This window comes from Nerophis ophidion, linkage group LG08, assembly GCF_033978795.1.
Source record: "Nerophis ophidion isolate RoL-2023_Sa linkage group LG08, RoL_Noph_v1.0, whole genome shotgun sequence".
Taxonomy (NCBI): Eukaryota; Metazoa; Chordata; class Actinopteri; order Syngnathiformes; family Syngnathidae; genus Nerophis; species Nerophis ophidion.
In genome coordinates, this window is record NC_084618.1 from 29,195,845 (window position 1) to 29,218,452 (window position 22,608).

The 22,608-nt window shown below is 40.2% G+C and overlaps 1 protein-coding gene and 1 long non-coding RNA gene across 13 annotated transcripts in view; one reads left to right on the forward strand and one right to left on the reverse strand.

Moving 5' to 3' along the window:
* rapgef1b (Rap guanine nucleotide exchange factor (GEF) 1b) overlaps positions 1 to 22,608 on the reverse strand; it is a 145,355-nt gene that overhangs the window by 57,481 nt on the left and 65,266 nt on the right. For all 12 annotated transcript variants that reach the window (XM_061908220.1, XM_061908221.1, XM_061908218.1 and 9 more), the window contains exon 2: positions 1,407 to 1,552. In XM_061908220.1, the coding sequence (XP_061764204.1) occupies positions 1,407 to 1,552 (146 nt within the window). The remainder of the gene's footprint in view (positions 1 to 1,406; positions 1,553 to 22,608) is intronic.
* LOC133557037 (uncharacterized) lies at positions 7,110 to 8,388 on the forward strand. Its single transcript, XR_009807656.1, has 3 exons — positions 7,110 to 7,222; positions 7,410 to 7,457; positions 7,522 to 8,388. It is a non-coding gene; the product is annotated as an uncharacterized LOC133557037 (long non-coding RNA).

Genomic DNA, 22,608 nt, shown 5'->3' on the forward strand with positions numbered 1-22,608 from the left:
GTAACACGTGGCTTGCCATTGTTTTGCTGAAATAAGCAGGGGCGTCCATGATAACGTTGCTTGGATGACAACATATGTTGCTCCAAAACCTGTATGAACCATTCAGCATTAATGGTGCCTTCACAGATGTGTAAGTTACACATGCCTTGGGCACTAATACACCCCCATACCATCACACATGCTGGCTTTTCAACTTTGCGCCTATAAGTATCCGGATGGTTATTTTCCTCTTTTTTCCAGAGGACACCACATCCACAGTTTCCAAATATAATTTAAAATGTGGACTCGTCAGACCACAGAACACTTTTCCACTTTTCATCAGTCCATCTTAGATCAGCTCGGGCCCAGCGAAGCCGGCGGTGTTCCTAGGTGTTGTAGATAAATGGCTTTTGCTTTGCATAGTAGAGTTTTAACTTGCACTTCCAGATGTAGCGACCAACTGTAGTTACTGACAGTGGTTTTATGAAGTGTTCCTAAGCCCATGTGGGGATATCCTTTACACACTGATGTCGGTTTTTGATGCAGTACCGCCTGAGGGATCAAAGTTCCGTAATATCATCGCTTACGTGCAGTGATTTCTCCAGATTCTCTGAACCTAATGATGATTTTATGGACCGTAGATGGTAAAATCCCTAAATTCCTTGCAATAGCTCATTGACAAATGTTGTTCTAAAATTATTCGACAATTTGCTTACAAATTGGTGACCCTCACCCCATCCTTGTTTGTGAATTACTTAGCATTTCATGGAAGCTGTTTTTATACCCAATCATGGCACCCACCTGTTCCCAATTAGCCTGCACGCCTCTGCATTCCTCAACTCTATCAGTATTTATAGCCACATTTCCCAAATTCTTTGTCACGTGTTGCTGGCATCAAATTCTAAAATTAATGATTATCCGCAAAAAAAAAATGTTTATCAGTTTTAACATCAAATATGTTGTCTTTGTAGCGTATTCAACTGAATAAGGGTTGAAAATGATTTGCAAATCATTATATTCAGTTTATATTTAAATCTAACACAATTTCCCAAATCATATGGAAACGGGGTTTGTATTTAGCTGTTTGGTGTCTGCTGGGCTCTCTCACTGCTCTCCTGGTAATCTCAATTTAGTTTTGGCAACAAATGCAGAGGAATACACTCATAACACCAAAATCCTTAAAAACGAGCGGAGAAGTCCATTTTAGGAAACAAACCACATGCATTCATCTCTTTAGAGGTTCAGACACCTGGGATAAGAGAGTAGTGGGAACCAGCAGTCACACACATGCACACAATGGATTATGGGAACCCAAAACAAAAGACAGGAAATCAATTGAGACACAAACACGCAAACAAACAAGCAGGTTCAGTTTCCTACAATACCCTGATGTACGCTGGGACATGTTAGCAGCTTAATGCGCTTACCTTTTTAGGAGGTTTTTCAGTGCTTTTGGCTGCTGGCTCGGGCTGCAGTTGCTTGCCTTTCTTGGATGGCGTTCTCTTGATCTTGGGAGAGTGGAACTTGTCCATCAGCTTCATGGTGAAGGAGGACAGATGGGACCGCTGCGAGTCTACGGATGGATGGGGGGGGGGGAAGACACAAAACAAAGCTGTGGTCAGTCACACTGTAGCGACCGTCGAGGGACTCGAGAAAACTGAAGCCGAAACCAGATGGCTTTGGCTTAAATCACGGCAAATTGAAAAGGCCCAACGCTTGAAGAACCACACAGATACTTAAAAAAAAAAGAAAATCTGTGTGACGTGCTAATAGAAGAGTAATTTTTTGGGAATCCCTGTGCTAATTCTAATAATTACGTGTGGGAAGAAATGGGATGCCGATATCTAGGGCTGGGTAATATGGCTAAAAACTGTATATTGGTATATATTATGAGCTATCAAAAAATAAAAACCAGGAGAAACCTGTGTGAAGTTTGCCCTCCCCCCCTTGCAAAACTCTTGAAATAGTCCAATTTGTTTGTGCTCCGTTCATGCAGTTGAAATGGTTGTTGGTGTTGCTTTCGTTTCCGAGTTATAAAAGATTATTTTATAGGTCAATCAAAGGTCACCCAGCACCCCCATTCTACAAATTAAGTCCATATTATGCCAAAATAGTGTCATTTGTTTGTGTCACAAACATGATTGGTCTAGCTAGTATAGTTTAAGTTTACATTTTATGGTTCTTATGTTACTAACATGTAATTAAGTTGTCATTACATGTAAACAGTCCTTAACTATGTTAAAAGCTCCCTGAACCAGTCCCAATTGTTTGTGCAGTTGAAATGTTTTTTTGTGCTGCTTTCGTTTCTAAATTCCATCCATCCATTTTCTACCTCTTATCCCCTTTGTTTGACTTATTAAGTTAGAGTTAAAGTACCAATGATTGTCACACACACACTAGGTGTGGCGAAATGCATTTGACCCATCCCCTTGATCACTCCCTGGGAAGTGAGGGGAGCAGTGGGGAGCAGCGGTGCCGCGCCCGGGAATCATTTATGGTGATTTAACCCCCAATTCCAACCCTTGATGCTGAGTGCCAAGCAGGGAGGCAATGGGTCCTTTTTTTTTATAATCTTTGGTATGACTCGGCCGGGGTTTGAACTCACAACCTACCGATCTCAGGGCGGACACTCTAACCACTAGGCCACTGATTAGTAGAAATTATTTTATAGGTCAATCAAAGGTCACACTTTCTCCAAATTAAAACAAAATAGTCTCATTTGTTTGTGCTGCATTTTTGCAATTGAAATAGTTGTTGGTGCTGCGTTTTCGTTCTGAGTTATTAAAGTTTCTTTTAGAGCTCAATCAAAGGTCACCCAGCTCCCTCGTTTGTGCAGTCAAAATTATTGATTGGCGTGCTTTTGTTTTCGAGATCCATCCATCCATCCATCCATCCATCCATCTTCTTCCGCTTATCCGAGGTCGGGTCGCGGGGGCAACAGCCTAAGGAGGGAAACCCAGACTTCCCTCTCCCCAGCCACTTCGTCTAGCTCTTCCCGGGGGATCCCGAGGCGTTCCCAGGTCAGCCGGGAGACATAGTCTTCCCAACGTGTCCTTGGTCTTCCCTGTGGCCTCCTACCGGTTGGACGTGCACTAAACACCTCCCTCGGGAGGCGGTCGGGTGGCATCCTGACCAGTTGCCCGAACCAACTCATCCGGCTCCTCTCGATGTGGAGGAGCAGCGGCTTTACTTTGAGTTCCTCCCAGATGACAGAGCTTCTCACCCTATCTCTAAGGGAGAGCCCCGCCATATGGCGGAGGAAACTCATTTCGGCCGCTTGTACCCGTGATCTTATCCTTTCGGTCATGACCCAAAGCTCATGACCATAGGTGAGGATGGGAACGTAGATCGACCGGTAAATTGAGAGCTTTGCCTTCTGGCTCAGCTCCTTCTTCACCACAACGGATCAGTACAACGTCCGCATTACTGAAGACGCCGCACCGATCCGCCTGTCGGTCTCACGAGCCACTCTTCCCCCACTCGTGAACAAGACCAAAATAATATCAAATTAATCCAAAATAGTCTCATTTGTTTGTGCTGGTTTGTGCAGTTGACATTATCGATTGTGATGCTATAGTTTATGAATTGTTAACGATTAACTATTTAGGAAGTGGCATCACGAACGAATCGGAATTCGCCATTTTTTTAACAAAACAGTCTAATTTGTGGTCCAAACAATAACAAAATAGTCTAATTTTCTGTGCTATGTTTTTGCTGGTTTGTGCCGTTGAAACTATCGATTGTGTTGTTATAATTTACGAGTTCAAGATTACGATATCGAAAGTGACGTCACCACTTACACTAGATCAGGAAGTTGTTTCGTTCCTGCCATGCTCTTAATACTATGTGCTGCCGCCACGAAACTACTACATAGCCTATAAAACCCAGAGGGTAACATCACCCAAACCCAATATAAACTTAAAGTGGGAGACAAAATCATTACTGAGTCAATAATGAGTTCCATAATTTATTTATAGAATCTGTCAAAAACCTTTCCTCGGGTTTCTCTTTTATGACTAATGATGACCAAACAACAGACATACCTGATAAACAAGCGAGTTCATTTCAGCTCAAGAAGGTTAGTCAGACAACAGTCCTAAAAGCCATACATAACCTCAACACCACATACTCAAAGGATATTTATAATCTAGACACAGCTTTTCTTAAAAAAAAATATATCAGCATCCTTATACAGCCTCTTACCCATCGCATTAATATTTCCATTAAAACTGGGCAATTTCCAGATGGATGGAAAACTGCACAGGTAATACCACTTTTAAAATCGGGAGATGCTGGATTGACATCTGACTATAGACCTTTCAGCCTTCTTCCAGTTGAATCTAAAGTCCTGGAGAAGATTTTTTCAGAAAAACTAATGCACCTTGAGACAAACAACTATTTGAATCCCCAGCAATTCGGATTCAGACGTAACCATTCTACGCAATCTGTCACTTGTTTTTTAACAGAAAATATCAAACATTCCCTTGGCAACGGACAGGTGGTCGGTGCAGTATTTCTAGACTTAAAAAAGCATTTGATACAGTAAATCATGACTTTTTAATGTCAGCCCTTTTGTTTTGCAGTAGACTTAGATATAGTCTGAGAGAGGCAAAACTTCTTCCAAAACAAACAGATCGAATAAATGCCCTGAGATGACCATGACCTGGATGAATGAGAACATTCACAGACAATTCATTCATGGGGTATCAGGCCTGTTTGCAGACATCGATGATCAGGGCTCTCCAGTCTTCTGTCGTCCACTCTACGTATGAGTTCTATATTATTGATATTTCAGATAAAATGTCTTAGGCTGTTGATATACTCTATGTTATTCATTGTTGACCTGGAGCTTTCTTTCCTACTAGTTGCCCTGTTAACATCCGTTTTTGAAAGCTGTCTTTTCTAATGATATGTCCGAGGAATTTCAGCTGCCTATTTTAAATCGTTGCAATTAGAGATCTTCTTGTTATTGCCTATGCAAATACCTCTTCATTACTTTTCTTTTCAGTACATGATATGCAGAGTATTTTTCTGAAGAACCACATTTCAGTTGCCTCTAATTTTCTCAGTTGTTGATTGTTTAAAGTCCAGCATTCACAACCATAAAGTAAGAAAGACCATACATACGTTTTGAGGACTCTTAGCTTGGTGTCAATTGAGATGTTTCTATTTTTAAATATAAGACTCATTTTATTGAAGCTGTCTTTTGACATGGCAATTATTTTGTTCATCTCTTTTTCACACCTACCACCTGTGACACCGAGTTTATATGCAGGTGGCTGTGGTTTCTTGGAAACTGTCATGCTTTCGGTCTTGTTAAGGTTTAAAGCCAGCCTGTTTGCTTCACTGTGGGCTACTACTGTGTTCAAGATGTTCTGTAGTTTTTATTCAGAGTATGTCAGTCTGCCATAGACAATAGGAGACATTTTTTGGGGGGGGGGGGTGTCCCCACATCTGCGGTCCCCTTCAAGGTTTCTCATTGTCACATTGGGTTGAGTTTTTCCTTGCCCTGATGTGGGATCTGAGCTGAGGATGTCGTTGTGGCATGTGCACCCCTTTGAGACACTCGTGATTTAGGGCGATATGAATAAACATTGATTGTCTGATTGATTGATCGATATGAGCACTCTGGGTCAAGCCTGACCAAAAAGAAATGACTGGCCTGAGTGTGACGGCCTTGTAGCATCAAGTTGGAGGGGAATTCACACAAGGGAAATCCTCCCTTGTGGTCACCCCTTTGTGCTAAAGTTGTTGAGCAACTGCTGCCAAGGTCAGTGTCAGTCCAAATAAGTTCTCACAGCCTGTAACTGTGTGTAACATATACTATTTCCTGTTTTGGTGTCTTCTCTGATTGGCCGGAGGCAGTCAGAGTCAAGAAGGCTGAGTCCTTCTTCCACAGCTATTGCAAGATGAAAGATGCCAAAAGTCTGGAGGACACTACTGGAGGTAGAGATGAAAGCAACTGCCGTCCTGCTTTTTATGCAATACAGTGAAGAACATTGTTTTGATAAATAAGCACTCGCAATGTTTTGCAATGTTCTCTGTATCATAGCAGAGATGTCGCAATGTTTGAAGTGTACTTGATGTTAGTTGGACAGCTTCATATATTTTCTTCAGGGGTCTTGCCCTCTTCACGTAGACCTGTTGGGTCACACCCTGAGGGGAGATGGCTTTTAACAGTTCAAGGAATTGGTTGATGTGTACGTTGCAACTTGCAACATTTACAAAAGAAATACTGTCACAGAAAGAACTGCATGACTTCTGACAAAAGACATAAAATGCAAAAGTGTTTAGCATAGAGACTTTTGATTTATCGACTTTAAGAGGCTACTGATGGTTTCCATTTTTTATCAGGGACGGCGTGGCGCAGTGGAAGAGTGGCCGTGCGCAATCCGAGGGTCCCTGGTTCAATTCCCAACTGGTACCAACCTCGTCACGTCCGTTGTGTCCTGAGCAAGACACTTCACCCTTGCTCCTGATGGGTGCTGGTTAGGGCCTTGCATGGCAGCTCCCTCCATCAGTGTGTGAATGGGTGAATGTGGAAGTAGTGTCAAAGCGCTTTGAGTACCTTGAAGGTAGAAAAGCGCTATACAAGTACAACACATTTACATCAATTGCAGTTTTACTGTTTTCCGGACAGCAGGTGGAACTGCATGCAGCTATTCTGAACAAGGAGAGAACTCATCCTCCTTTTTTGGGTGGAACCACTTGGCCTCCAGTTTTCCACGGCATCTTCATCTGTTGGCCGTGTGTTTGTGGAAGCATCAGACTCCTCACAGGGGTAAGCATCCTGTTGTCTCTTCTCTTCTACAGTGGATGCAGGGTAAATGGCAATCTTTTTTTTTTTTAGCAGAACAAATCCGCATGTTTTCTCCGATGAAAGAAAGATGGCGAGCGATAAAACGATCCACCCTTAAAAGTAAGGTTGAAAATACCTTGTTTTACATTTTTGAATTTCAACTGTGGCTGAAATTGCAGTGATGCTGGTGCTGTGGAATACTGGCGCCATTATTCCTGTCCAGAGTGGTAAGTACTTTTCAAATGTATGGTGAATAATCTCAGGGAGGAAGTAAATGTTATCGCAATCCCCATCATCCATGGCAAGTAACCTGCTCTCCTCACATAATTCAGTTACCAACTGTTGGACGTCAGTCTGGATCTGAACAGATGCATCTACTAATTCCTGTTCCTCACCCTTGTCATCTGGAATGGCGGCACAGTCTTGTGCAATTTGTGCTCTCAGGTATTTCTTGCACTTTTCTGATGAGACAGGGACTCCAGAACTATCACTACCCTCGGCTTGACTTAACACCACAATAGTGATGGCACGTAATAGTTATTTTGCATGCGCCACGGATTGTGACTTTACTGTACAAGCTTCGCTAAAGACCTTACAAAAAAATCTTTAATGCGATGTGTTATTTCTTCAGGCAGTCCCATCTTGATGCAGTGTCCAAAATCAACCCTGACAAAACAAGGTAGTAGTTTTGCATTTTGTTCACCAAGTTAAATGTTAAAGCAGTCATTGATGTAACTTTTCAGGTCAGGATAAGGAGAAAACACCTTCACAAGAGCTCTTGAGTGGCCAGAGAAAAATCACTCACAACTTCTTTTGGGACAGATGCACCTGCACGAATCCATTCGGTCCGCAATTGTGCGATGACATTAACCTCATGTTTCTCTGACACAATTTGCACCACTGAGTGACTTATGTGCCGTGTCAAAACATGCCGATACAGGCCTTGACAGTTTTCATAGAACTGATCCATCAAAACATACTGTCTGGTGAGTTTTCTTTATGAAGGTCATTTTGGTGTTTGACTCCAGTATTGACAGAAAAACAAGTCCAGTCCAATGTCTCTGATGCTACCGCTGTGAGGTGAACTGTATTTTAACAGCTGCAAAGAATAAATTGGATGTCACCTAATTCCAAATCATCCCTTTCTTGTTTTGCTTTGTGCAGGGTGGCCAAATTGGGCAGATGAGTTGGCTCTGGATCGCCAAAGTCCATAAGCTTTTTTGCCTGTGATGCCCTACAAACATTTATTTGCATCTTGTCCTCGCACAGTTCTGCGGTTAACTGCACACGCACATCTCCAGACTAAAAAGGCTTCCAACAGCCTAGTGTGCAAGGAGTCATCTGTGTTTTTGATGTAGCATTTGCACACCACTGGGCTGTTAATTGCAGGCTCTCTGTCAAATGTTAAATGGACATACATGACCGTGACACTCCTTATAGCAGCCTTTCATGTCAATGTAATTGCTGGTGATTAACAGATTGGCTCTTTTAAAACCAAATGTACAGGAACTCTTCACCACCTTCCAAATACCATGAGTCCAGGTGCCAGGCTTCAACATTGTGAATTCCATTAGTTTTTTTGTTTTATCCTGTTTGTCTTTGTATTCAGCCTTTTCCGAAATGAATTTGATCCATATTCAAAAGCAACATCAAGCTCAAAAGCTTGATGACTCGGTCCGTCAGAAGGAGAAGCTAAATAATCTGTGTTGTCAACAGTTATATGATCATTTGTTTGATGACTAAAGCCTATTGCTGGCCAGATGTTGTGTGTGTTTAATTTAAGAAAAGTATAAAGGGCCTCTGTTTTTCAGATGCTCATTTAGCACCATCCATATACTGGCATTTGAAGTGGCTATGTTGCCATTTTGGAGTTGGGCCTCTCTTGATGTGCAGAGAACTGAACAGATGGAATCCCTGTACACTGCTGATTTTTTGGGCATCTTGTTATAAGAAGAAATAAATACAATTAGCATTAACTACTTTATTTCTGCAATGTATTTTACTACCAATTACAGTGTGTGCTAGATTACAAAATTGATTTAGGTATCTGAAAACCTGAGAGTAAATGCAAATGCAATGCAAGTTGAAAAACACTTACCGTATTTTTCAGACTATAAGTCGCAGTTTTTTTGCATAGTTTGGGGTGCGACATATACTCCGGAGCGACTTATGTGTGAAATTATTAACACATTACCATGAAATATCAAATAATATTATTTATCTCATTCGAGGAAGAGACGAAGAAAATGTCAGCAATCCTCACACACACGTCAGCCAATAAGAATTCAGCGGGGGAGGGTCATGGCAGAAGTGCATTGTGGTTCATGAAATGCTAACTGCTATATCCTACTGCTGTAGCTATTAAAATAGATAATTTCATCGTTGGCGGTAACTTATAAAAACTGAGAAGAGCTGAACAAAAATGGCACCGAAAAGGAAGTCATGTACTGCAGATTACACAATATCAAAGAATATTATTTATCTAATTCGCGGAAGAGACCAAGAAAAGGTCAGCAATCGTCACACACATGTCAGCCCAAAAAAAATTGGTGGGGGAGGGTCATGGCAGAAGTGCATTGTGGGTCATAGAATGCTAACTGCTATATGCTACTGCCGTAGCTATTAAAATGGATCATTTCATCGTTGGCGGTAACTTATAAAAACTGAGAAGGGCTGAACGAAAATGGCACCGAAAGGGAAATCATGTACTGCAGATTACAAGCTGGACGTACTGAAATATGCAGCAGAAAACGACAAGAGGAAGCGGCGCATACCTTTGGAGTTGGCAGAGTTGTTTAGAAGCGACATCGAGGAAGAAGATTTCATCGGATTTATAGATTAGGAGTGACAGATTGTTTGGTAAACGTATGGCATGTTCTATATGTTATAGTTATTTGAATAACTCTTACCATAATATGTTACATTAACATACCAGGCACCTTCTCAGTTGGTTATTCATGCATCATATAACGTACACTTATTCAGCCTGTTGTTCACTATTCTTTATTTATTTTAAATTGCCTTTCAAATGTCTATTCTTGGTGTTGGATTTTATCAAATACATTTCCCCCCAAAATACGACGTATACTCCAGTGCGACATATATATGTTTTTTTCCTTCTTTATTATTCATTTTCGGCCGGTGCGACGTATGCTCCAGTCCGGAGCAATTTATAATCCCAAAAATACGGTAAATACTATGCTACATGCATATGTAAAGCTTACCCATGATCATTCATTTACAAATTGACTTGTATTTAAGGTCTGTTGTGTTTAGTTGAGACTAAATAATCTTGCATTTATGCATTAGCAGTTTGCATTCAGTTTTGTATTCAACTTAAGTGTTTAAATATTCTTACATTGGCCAAAAGTGTACTTTTTTGGGTTGCATTTACTGAGCTGGAAAGGTAAAACCTGCTAAAGCTGCGTTACAACTTTCAATTCCACAGATGTACCAGTCTGTCTACTGCCCCCCAAAGGCAGTGAAGCTTATTTGAAACGTAATGACTCAAAAATGAGAGCAACACAATCGATAGTTTCAATAGCACAAACCAATAAAAACATAGAACGAATGCATTTTGCTAATGTTTGGATCACAAATGAGAAAACTGACAATTCTGGTTCGCTCGTGACGTCACATCCTAAATTGTTAATGTTAAAAATTTACAAATTATAGCAGCACAATTGATCATCACAACTGCACTTAACATAACAAAAATAGCACAAATTAATGAAACTATTTTATCTTAATTTGAAATTAGTTTGGCCTAGTTTGGGGAACCCCGGGGGTCAGGTTCACAATGACATCACTTCCAGAAATGTAAAATGTAAAGCACTCGAAAACAAAAGTAACCCAATCAATAATTTTTGCTGCACAAAAGTAGCACAAACGAATGAGACTAATTTGGCTTAATTTGGAGAACTCGGGCAGATGAATGACCTTTGATTGACCTATGAAAAAAAACTTTAATAACTCAGAAACAAAAAGCAGCACAAACAAGCATTTCAATTGCGCAAAAACAGCCCAAAGGAATGAGACTATTTTTGTTTAAGTTGGAGAAATCTGGGGACTGGGTAACCTTGGACATACCTATAAAATAATATTTAATAACTTAGAAAGCAGCACAAACATCCATTTCAACTGCACAAACCAGCATAAACGCATACAAAAGAAATTGGGACTGGTTTGGGGAGCTTTTGACGTAGATATGGACTGTTTAGATATAATAACAAATTAATTACATGTTAATAACATATACTACAAAATGTTACTAACTTAAACAATATAATGGCTAGACCAAAGATTTTTGCAGCACAAACCAGCACACACAATTTCACCTAGTTTGGCTTAATTTGGAGAACGGGGGCTGAGTGACCTTTGATTGACCTATAAAATAATCTTCAATAACGCGGAAACGAAAGCAGCACAAACAACCATTTCAACTGCACAAATGCGCACACACGAATGAGACTATTTCAACAGAGTTTTGCGAGGGGATTGGGCTTAACTTCACACATGTTCAGGAGAAAAAATAACTAAATGTATTTTTTTATCTATTTCAAATGTGAAGGGAATTATATTTATATAGCACTTTTTTTTTTTTTTTTTTTTTTTTCCCAAGATGGCGCTGCTGTAGTGGCTGCTGTAGGCAGGAGCTCTGTGCTCTTGTGTCATCCTTTTGTGTTTCCCTCTTGTTTTCATGTGTTATTATATTTTTTTGCATTTTGGTCCGGGACCCTTTGGGACTGTGTGACAAGGGGTGGCACTTTCGTGACCTCTGTGGTGCTTTTTTTGTGGACTTTTAGATCTGCCTCCCGGGAGCCTTTTGGCCATGGAGACCAGCTGCTGGGGCTCTGCCACACCAGAGTCTGTTTGGAGGGACTGGAGGAGATGCGGATGAGGGGACAAGGCTGCGGAGTTTGGAGGGACTGGAGGAGGTGCGAATGAGGGGACAAGGCTGCGGAGCTAGCACTGAGCGCTGGGACGGAGAGGCTTCGCGGTGTCTCGACTGGGTAAGCAGGTGTCGGACACCTCAGTCACCTTGGACGTATCCTCGCTCATCCATGCGGACTGGACACTGGCCGAGAGTGGAGTCGGCTGTCTTGGTTGCTTTGTTGGGTCTGCCCCCCCCCCCCCCCCCTCGTTTACCTGTATGTCATCTTTTTTGTAAGGGGCGCTGGAAGCCGGCAGACCCGTCAGCGATCCTGTTCTGTCTCCCTGTAATGTTTGTCTGATCTTGAATGGGATTGTGCTGAAAATTGTAATTTTCCTGAAGGAACTCTCCTGACGGAATAAATAAAGTACTATCTAATCTAATCTAATCTAATCTTTTCTCTAGTGACTCAAAGCGCTTTTACATAGTGAAACCCAATATCTAAGTTACATTTAAACCAGTGTGGGTGGCACTGGGAGCAGGTGGGTAAAGTGTCTTGCCCAAGGACACAACGGCAGTGACCAGGGTGGCGGAAGTGAGAATCGAACCTGCAACCCTTAAGTTGCTGGCACAGCCACTCTACCAACCGAGCTAACCTTCCTTTGATTATAATCCCCTCACAGGCCTCAAATTTTAACTTTTTGAGGTCAAGGCAAGTGTTGCCTTAAAGGAGGGCTCATATTTTAGGGCACCAAGGCAAACATAATTTTCTTTTGAGGCAGGGGCTCAAACACACACACATATATGCATTATACCATTTACCGTTACATCTTTTGTCCATTAACAAGTAAAGGGCGGTCACGTCATGTTCTTGCCATCAATTTGTACATTTTTTTAGGACATTACAAGAAGTGATGAAGGCGGCCCCAGCTTTTGCCGCAGTTGCCGTGGTTAAATTCAAGCCCTGCGCTCAGCTATCAAAGCAGAAAGTAACGAGAGCAACAAACATTCTAAACTCACATTGAACGGTTAAAAACCTCTTAAAATTCAGGTGCACAAATAAGGAATATGTAAGAAATGCTTGATTAGGTATAACAAAATAGTGCAAAGTGTGAATATGTAAACATAGAGGTTTAGTGCCAAGAAGTTGCTGCTATGCTCTAAAGCAAAGTAAGGCCTGGGGGCCACATGCGGCCTGTTGAGTTTTTCAATCCGGTCCGCCGGACATTCCCAAATAATTTTTTTAGATCTTTAAGATGGAAAGTGTAGCTGCCATTATGATGTGCAGTGATGTTTTCTAATGACTGTAAGTCTTCAACTATACAAAGTATTTCAATGCTTGGAATTTGCAAGTTTGGATGATATAGTAGTTTCTATGGTAATCTAATCAGTTGCTGTGGTCATCTACGTCACAGCAGCTCAGACGAGGCACCAAGCAGTGTGAGCGAGAAGCGTTTCCACAGACGCAGAAGGAGATTTTCACAACAAAGTTCTAAAGCTTAGTAATATATACAATAGAATATAATACAATAGAAAGTACTTTATTGATCCGTAGGGGAAATTCAGCAAATATCAGATGTATCAGGTTTTAGGTGGGTTTATTTTGTACCCTTTGCGTTCATGTTTCACTATTTGTTGCATTTTTGTAGCGTTTCACTTCATTTTAAAAAGAGGACGATCGAAAGGGGGTGTGACGTTCATTTGTTGTCAATATTCAGTGTTTTATCCTTCATATAAAAATTGAACATTCCATTATGTTTTTAAGGCAGTCTGTTGTAACGTTTTTAGCTAATAATCAGACATTATTGTGAAGTTTTGTATTAGTCTTCCTAAAAATCAGATATACAGGCCCCCAGACACATTTTTTTCTCTAAATTTGGCCACCGAGTCAAAATAATTGCCCAGGTCTGCTCTAAATGGTGAGAGTGGCTAAGGTGGTGTGGTATTACCGGTCATGGTGGGGACACGTGCCTTGCATCATTTAAAGATTACATTGGTCTGAGTACGGTCCGTTTAAAAAAATAAAATTAAAAATGCCATCCTGTCAAGGGGACTTTTCCCATTTTATCGAAAATGTATTCGCTCTCTTCAGCAGTCTCTTTTCTCACTCCATGCAATAAAACAATTTGCGAGGCAACAAGATGACACAGCCAAACTTGACAGTTGATACGATTACCTGATTGGCAGCTAGCGTGTCACTCCCACTGATCAGTGATCACTTCCTACAATGCTCGGTCAGGGCTGGGCGATATATCGATGTACTCGATATAGCGCAGGTTTGTCTCTGTGCGATATAGAAAATGACTGTATCGTGATATTCGAGTATAAGTTCTCACGCAGTTGCTTTTAGCTGCTGGCATTACACTACAGCAGGGGTCACCAAGCTTTTTGAAACCAAGAGCTACTTCTTGGGTACTGATTAATGCAAAGGGCTACCAGTTTGATACACACTTAAATAAATCCGCAGAAATAGCCAATTTGCTCAATTTACCTTTAATAAATAAATCTATATATATTTAAAAATGGGTATTTCTGTCTGTCATTCCGTCGTACATTTTCTTTCCTTTTACGGAAGGTTTTTTGTAGAAAATAAATGATGAAAAAAAACACTTAATTGAACGGTTTAAAAGAGGAGAAAACAGGGAAAAAAATGAAAATTTAATTTTGAAACATAGTTTATCTTTAATTTCGACTCTTTAAAATTCAAAATTCAACCAAATAAAAGAAGAGAAAAACTAGCTAATTCGAACCATTTTGAAAAAAAAAAAAAGAATTTATGGAACATCATTAGTAATTTTTCCTGATTAAGATAAATTTTAGACCTTTGATGACATGTTTTAAATTGTTAAAATCCAATCTGCATTTTGTTAGAATACGCAACAAATTGGACCAAGCAATATTTCTAACAAAGACAAATCATTATTTCTTTTAGATTTTCCAGAACAAAATTTTTAAAAGAAATTCCAAAGACTTAGAAATAAGATTTAAATTTGATTTTAAAGATTTTCTAGATTTGCCAGAATATTTTTTGTGAATTTTAATCATAATAACTTAGAATAAATATTTCACAAATATTCTTCGTCGAAAAAACAGAAGCTAAAAAGAAGAATTACATAAAAATATATTTATTATTCTTTACAATAGAAAAATAATTTTAGTTGAACATTGATTTAAATTGTCAGGTAAGAAGAGGAAGGAATTTAAAAGGTATAAAGGTATATGTGTTTAAAAATCCTAAAATCATTTTTGAGGTTATATTTTTTATCAAAAACTGTCTTCCTGAAAATTATAAGAAGCAAAGTAAAAAAAGTAAATGAATTTATTCAAACAAGTGAAGACCAAGTCTTTAAAATCTTTTCTTGGATTTTTAAATTCTATTTGAGTTTTGTCGCTCTTAGAATTAAAAATGTCGAGCAAAGCGAGACCAGCTTGCTAGTAAATAAATACAATTTAAAAAATAGAGGCAGTTCATTAGTAAGTGCTGCTATTTGAGCTATTTTTAGAACAGGCCAGCGGGCTACTCATCTGGTCCTTACGGACTACCTGCTGCCCGCAGGCACCGCGTTGGTGACCCCTGCACTACAGGCTCTTCCCACTCCTTGTGTCTCCTCACAGACAGCAAGCGCACCTTCTTACATACGTCACATACTGTCATGTCATACGACACATACGTATACGCCCTCGCAGAGCAGAGAGGTAGCAGCAAGGGTAACGTTAGCTGTGATGTTAGCGGAGCCGTGCAATTGGTAATACGAGAGAAAGAAGGTGCGAATCTGGTAAAGAAGGAAGAATTAATTCCCAAGAAAAGCAGCAGGGGGTCCATCGTCTGGCGGTGGTTTGGCTTCAATGGGGAATATGTAGAACAGACAAATGTAATTTGTCAAGTGTGGGGCAAAAGTGTTGCTACAAAAAGTACCATTAGTGCTAATATGTAGCGTCATTTGAAAAGTCACTTGCTAGAGAATGAAGAGTGCTTACTCCACATGTCAACATCTCCATTCGATGCCACACGCCCACACCATCAAAATCCCGAGGCAAACATTTCCAGATCAACACCGTATGAAAAAACTAGTCAACAACAAAAGGAGATAGTGTCCGCAGTAACCTACCACATAGCGAAGGACGAACACTATTTGATTTCTTATTATGCAGCTCATTTTTTTTTGACAGTTATTGAAATATCTTGTGTGACATCATGCACAAAAGTGCACTTCCTTTGTTTTTAACTATTGTAGTGGCGTTCTGTACAAAAAGTACACTTTAATTTAGTGTTATTTTGATATGTCAACTGAGTGACATCATGCAAAAAAGTGCACTAATAGCTAGTTTTAAAATGTCTCTGGCAATCTTGCACTTTCTGTTTAGGAAAAGGCATGAATGTTTGTGCCACTGCTTAATAACTGTTTAATAAATACAGTTTTGGTCAATTGACTTAGCTATTATTTCCTTCTCTGCATGAAAGTTTAAAATGAGCATACGTTAATGAGGTATGAACAAGAATGATTTAATGTAGACACATAGAATCATCATGCAGGTGTGATTATATGCATCAAGTGTTAATTGAAGGCTAAGGAAAAATATTGAGATATATATCGTGTATCGTGACATGGCTTAAAAATATCGAGATATTAAAAAAAGGCCATATCGCCCAGCCCTAGTCACCAGAGTGCATTTGTTCATGCAACCAACCTTGCTTCGCAACTCTTGGCTTCTTCCGACAAAGAAAAAAAAAATTGGACGTTTTATTGATTACGTGTCCATCGCGATATATATTATTATTTTATTGCCTAGCCCTACCGACTTTAATGCACAAGGCAACCCCACAGACGGTGGCTGAGTAAAGCCACGCAGCCACCACACCAGTGCTCTTCCTCTTTGAACACTGATTGTCATCATTTCTTACAATGTGCAAAAGCCAAGGACAGCTGTGTGACTCATGAAAATATGTTGATGAGTAGGTTTCCAGTGGAACTTCCGAGAGTGATGAGGCAAGCATCACATACTCCCCCAGGCTCCTCTTTTTAGATTCTGTGGTTCAAAAATACATGTATTGTCTCAGCATTAGCGGCTTGATTCATGAATGACTGATTTCGGGGAAACTTGTGACAGCTGACTGAATAACCTTTAAACTGCATTTCACCAGACCTTCAAATCAGTCTAATCATTCACATAGTAAGCAAAGACATTATCACAGGTGAAATTACATTAAAAATGTACACGTTTTGCTAACTCCATTACGCCACACGAAGACACATTAGCGCTGTTGAGGGATACAGCAGTGTCTGGGCGGGGGAGAGCGTTTGTCGAGCAACACGACAAATGTTCTGGGCAGATTTGAAAGAGAGAAATATAAATACAGAGCTGGAGACCATCGGAGTCAGAGAGAAGTTTCTGCAGACGGTTGATGACCTGCTCATCTACGTCTGGATCAATAGCCCTACAGCTTGTACTGTACTTAAATACAGAATAACATTCCTGTGGCTCACAGTGTGAGAGGATGTCGTTGGCCCTGAGGTTGCACAAAGCTGCAAGGCAATGTGTTCGCAAGCCTCCATGTCTTGGCAGCATTCACAGCGAACCAGATGCTTTTGATTGTGCGGCGGCCTTTCGATGAGCCCTTCAGTCACCAAGCGCTACAAACTCAGTTCAGCTAACCACACATTCTGCTTTCCTCGTCATGCAATCTACAGCGTCTGGTGCTTTGAAAATTAAAAAAAAAAAAAGTAGCAGACATTTCTGTTTCATTGTCTTCAGAGCTGTAAGTACGGCATGGCTTTTGACCTCATGGCAATTATACAGACCGTTGTCATTGTTCTATTAAACTTCAAACGGACTCAGAAGGACTCGGTTTACAGCTGGACACCAGAAGTGGTGAGCTGAGTCACCATCATGATCAATACAGCGGGCGTTTGCATATCAGCCGTCCATCAAGAACGCAGTTCCTCCTATATTTCCTGGTTCCCACACAAAACAAAGAGTAAGGTCAAGTGCTCAGCTGAAGTTATGCTAGCCCAGGGGTCACCAACGCGGTACCCGCGGGCACCAGGTAGCTCATAAAGACCAGATGAGTCGCCCGCTCGCCTGTTCTAAAAATAGCTCAAATAGCAGCACTTACCAGTGAGCTGCCTCTATTTTTCAAATTGTATTTATTTACTAGCAAGCTGGTCTCGCGTTGCTCGATATTTTTAATTCTAAGAGAGACAAAACTCAAATAGAATTTGAAAATCCAAGATAATATTTTAAAGACTTGGTGTTCACTTTTTTAAATAAATTCATTTATTTGTTTACTTTGCTTCTTATAACTTTCAGAAAGACAATTTTAGAGAAAAAATACAACCTTAAAAATTATTTTAGGATTTTTAAACACATATACCTTTTTACTTTTCACCTTCCTTCCTCTTCTTTCCTGACATTTTAAATCAATGTTCAAGTATTTATTTATTTTCATTGTAAAGAATAATACATACATTTTAATTTAATTATTCATTTTAGCTTCTGTTTTTTCGACAAAGAATATTTGTGAAATATTTCTTCAACCATATTATGATTAAAATTCAAATATATTATTCTGGCAAATCTAGAAAATCTGTAGAATCAAATTTAAACCTTATTTCAAAGACTTTTGAATTTCTTTTAAAATTTTTGTTCTGGAAAATCTAGAAGAAATAATGATTTGTCTTTGTTAAAAATATAGCTTGGTCCAATTTTTTATATATTCTAACAAAGTGCAGATTGGATTTTAACCTATTTAAAACATGTCATCAAAAATCTAAAATTAATCTTAATCAGGAAAAATTACTAATGATGTTCTATAAATTCCATCCATTTTCTACCGCTTATTCCCTTTTGGGGTCGCGGGGGGCGCTGGCGCCTATCTCAGCTACAATCGGGCGGAAGGCGGCGTACACCCTGGACAAGTCGCCACCTCATCGCAGGGCCAACACAGATAGACAGACAAAATTCACACTCACATTCACACACTAGGGCCAATTTAGTGTTGCCAATCAACCTATCCCCACCTTTATGTTCCATAAATTATTTTTTTTTTTTTCAAAAAGATTCAAATTACCTAGTTTTTCTCTTCATTTTTTTCGGTTGAATTTAAAATTTTAAAGAGTCGAAAATGAAGATGAACTATGTTTCAAAATTTAATTTTCATTTTCTTCGTGTTTTCTCCTCCTTTAAATCGTTCAATTAAGTGTTTTTATTCCCTACATAAAACCTTCTGTAAAAGGAAAAAAAATGTACGACAGAAATACCCATTTTTTTATTTATATAGATTTATTTATTAAAGGTAAATTGAGCGAATTGGCTATTTCTGGCAATTTATTTAAGTGTGGATCAAACTGGTAGACCTTCGCATTAATCAGTACCCAAGAAGTAGCTCTTGGTTTTAAAAAAGGTTGGTGACCCCTGTGCTAGCTTCTTTAGTAGCAGCAATGGCCAGCAGAGACGTGTCAACCAGCCACAAACTGGCTGCCTGCTGCTGTAATGAGTCTGTGAGGTCATCGGTTTTTCACGTCACACTGAATTTAAACCCTCACACACTGAGGGGCATGGGAAGGAGGAAACCACAATGTCAAAACATTTCTTTCTAAATGGTATTTATATTCTGCTGTGCCGTCTTGAGGTCACAGCAGCGCTGATGGGCCTCCCAAAATCTTTGTAGTCGCTGTTGTCATAGTGATATTTAGTTGTTTTGTTTTTTTCGTACTGCTTTTACAGAAAACGTAATGATTGGAAACACACTTTTACAAAGGGGGACTTGTCATAAACCACCCAGAATAAAACAAAACGGACGTTTTCCATAAAGAGGTGAACACGGGTTCTTGATAAAGCAGCACTAAGTCATTTTTCAACCTTCATAAAATATTTGCATGACTTGAGATGATACACCGACTTACAAATAGTTGAAGACACCTCTGTCATGGCCTGAAGGGGTCTGTATCGTTCTCACTGGCACTTAGCAACTTTGAGGAAGGTGCCACAAAAAAAACTACAAATGTGCTGACTTGCTCTAAGGCGTGGGTGTCAAACTCTGGCCCACAAGCCAAATTTGGCCCACCGTGTAATTTAATTTGGCCCTTGAGGCAATATCAAATTAACATTAGAGTTGGCCCGCCAGTATTATAACACCGCATTCACCGCTAATACTCATACTTACCAACCCCCCGATTTTCCCGGGAGACTCCCGAATTTCATTGCCCTTGCCGAAAATCACCCGGGGCAACCATTCTCCCGAATTTCTCTCGATTTCCACCCAAACAACATCATTGGGGACGTGCCTTAAAGGCACTGCATTTAACGTCCTCCACAACCTGTCGTCCCGTCCGCTTTTTCTCCATACAAACATTGTGCCGGCCCAGTCACATACTATATGTGGACTTTACACACAAACAAGTGAATGCAATGCATACTTGGTCAACCACCATATAGGTCACACTGAGGGTAGCCGTATAAACAACTTTAACACTGTTACAAATATGCGCCACACTGTGAACCCACACCAAACAAGAATGACAACTACATTTAGGGAGAACATCCGCACCGTAACACAACAGAACAAATACCCAGAAACCCTTGCAGCACTAATTCTTACGGGATGCTACATTATACACCCCCCGCTACCACCAAACCCCGCCAAGTTAATGTTGATATTTACATCAGAAAGCGGCAAATAGGAAAGAGGCATTACATTTTTTATTTTTTATTTTATTTAATATAACATTGATATTTTTAAATTCTGATTATTATTATTATTTGAAAATCGATTTTGCATGTCACTATAAAGTTATACAAGCCTTGCTCATTCAATATTCAATGCAAAACTTGTTTGGGTCCCTATTAAAAGGTTATTTTGTTCAACCTTGGCCCGCGGCTTTGTTCAGTTTAAAATTTTGGCCCACTCTGTTTTGAGTTTGACACCCCTGCTTTACGGCATACGTCACTTCCCCTTTTCTATTCGTTAAAAAGACGAAAGTGGATGTGAACGCCTACGTGGCGCCAGAAAACTAAAAGAAGACGGAAGCTTACGTGCAATTACTGCTATCATAGCCGAAACGGCAAAACAACCAAAGAAACGAAAAGTTTTGCCGGAGGGGACAAAAAAAAGAAAAGGGAGGTTACCCGGGTAAAAGGACAATCCAGAATAAACACTAGCCGAGCTTTCACTAGCTGGGTTGAGCGCAAAGGTGAATAAGAATTTTTGTTGGTTTTCCATTGGATCAGTTTCTGCTAAGCTAGTAAGTGACTTTCGATGCTCAAATCAAAATACTAATGCTTGTGTTAGCTATTGGAAATTGCGTGGTAGAAATAAATAGCCACCAACCGGGTAGTTTGCAGTTACACACAACTTCCTTTGATAAACCTCTGCCGCCGTTTTTTCTTTGCTTCGAACTTGCATCCGCCTTGAAACATTCTTGATAGTAGGGCTGGGCGATATATCGATATACTCGATATATCGCAGATTTTTCTCTGTGCGATACAGAGTATACGTGATATTTGAGTATACGTTCTCACGCAGTTGCTTTTAGCTGTGGGCATTACACTGCATGCGTTTATCACTCATTCTTGTCTCTCCTTCTCACAGAGACCTAAGCCAAGCGCACCTTCGTAAACACGTCACGTGCGTAATGTCACACGCTCCCGCAAAGGAGAGAGGTAGCGACATGGCAATGTTAGCTGTGATGCTAACGGTGAGGTGCGGGTGGTAATATGAGAGAGAGAAAGAAGGTGCGAATCTGGCAACAAATGGAGGAAAATTAATTACCAAGAAAAACAGCACGGGATCCATCGTCCGTCGGTGGTTTGGCTTCAAGCGGGAATATGTTCAACATAGGGCTGGGCGATAATATCGATATAAACGATATATCGCAGGTTTGTCTCTGTGCGATATAGAAAATGACTATATCGTAATATTCGATTATATGTTCTCACACAGTTGCTTTTAGCTGCGGGCATTAAAATACAGGCGTTTCTCACTCTTCCTCATTTCTCCTTCTCACAGAGAAGAAAAACAAGCCCGCCTTCTTACATACGTCACATACTGTCGCGCGTCTAGCGCCATACGCTCTCGCCGACCAGAGAGGTAGCAGCATGGCTAACATTAGCTGAGGGCATTAAAATACAGGCGTTTCTCACTGCTCCTCGTCTCTTTTTCTCACAGAGACGGAAAACAGGCCAGCCTTCTTACATACAGTACGTCACATACTCTCGAGCGTGTTGCGTCATACGCTCTCACCGACCAGAGAGGTAGCAGCATGGCTAACGTTAGCTGAGGCAGGTCGCGGAGCTTGTGACAATACAGGAGAGAGAAGGTGCGACACAGATCACAAATGGAGGAAGAACTATAAATGCCCAAAATAAAGAGCAGGGGATCCATCATCTGGCGGTGGTTTGGCTTCAAGTGGGAAGATATTCAGCAGACAACAGAAATATGCAAAGTATGCAGCGGAAGTGTTACTACATAAAGGTAGCAATACTATTAATTTGTTCTTTTATTTAAAAAGTCACCTGTGAGAGAATGAAGAGTATTTAATAAATATAGTTTGGGTCAATTGACTTAGTTGTGATTTCCCTCTCTGCATGAAAAATAAAAGTAGCATATATTAATGCAGTATGAAGAAGAATGTTTTAATGTAGACACATAGAAGATAGTACTGCTGTGATTATATGCATCAAATGTTCATTCAAGGCCAAGGCAAAATATCGTAATATATATCGTATATCGCAATATGGCATAAAAATATTGCGATATTAATAAAAGCCAATATCGCCCCGCCCTAGTTCAACATTTATGCGGCAAAAGCGCTGCTACAAAAATAATAGCACTGCTAATACAGCATTATTTGAAAAGTCAACCGCTAGAGAATGAGGAGTGCTTCAAACTCCGCTTTTCAACATCTCTGGCTGGTGCCACACCCACAAAATGCCGAAGCAACTATTTCCAGATCAACAC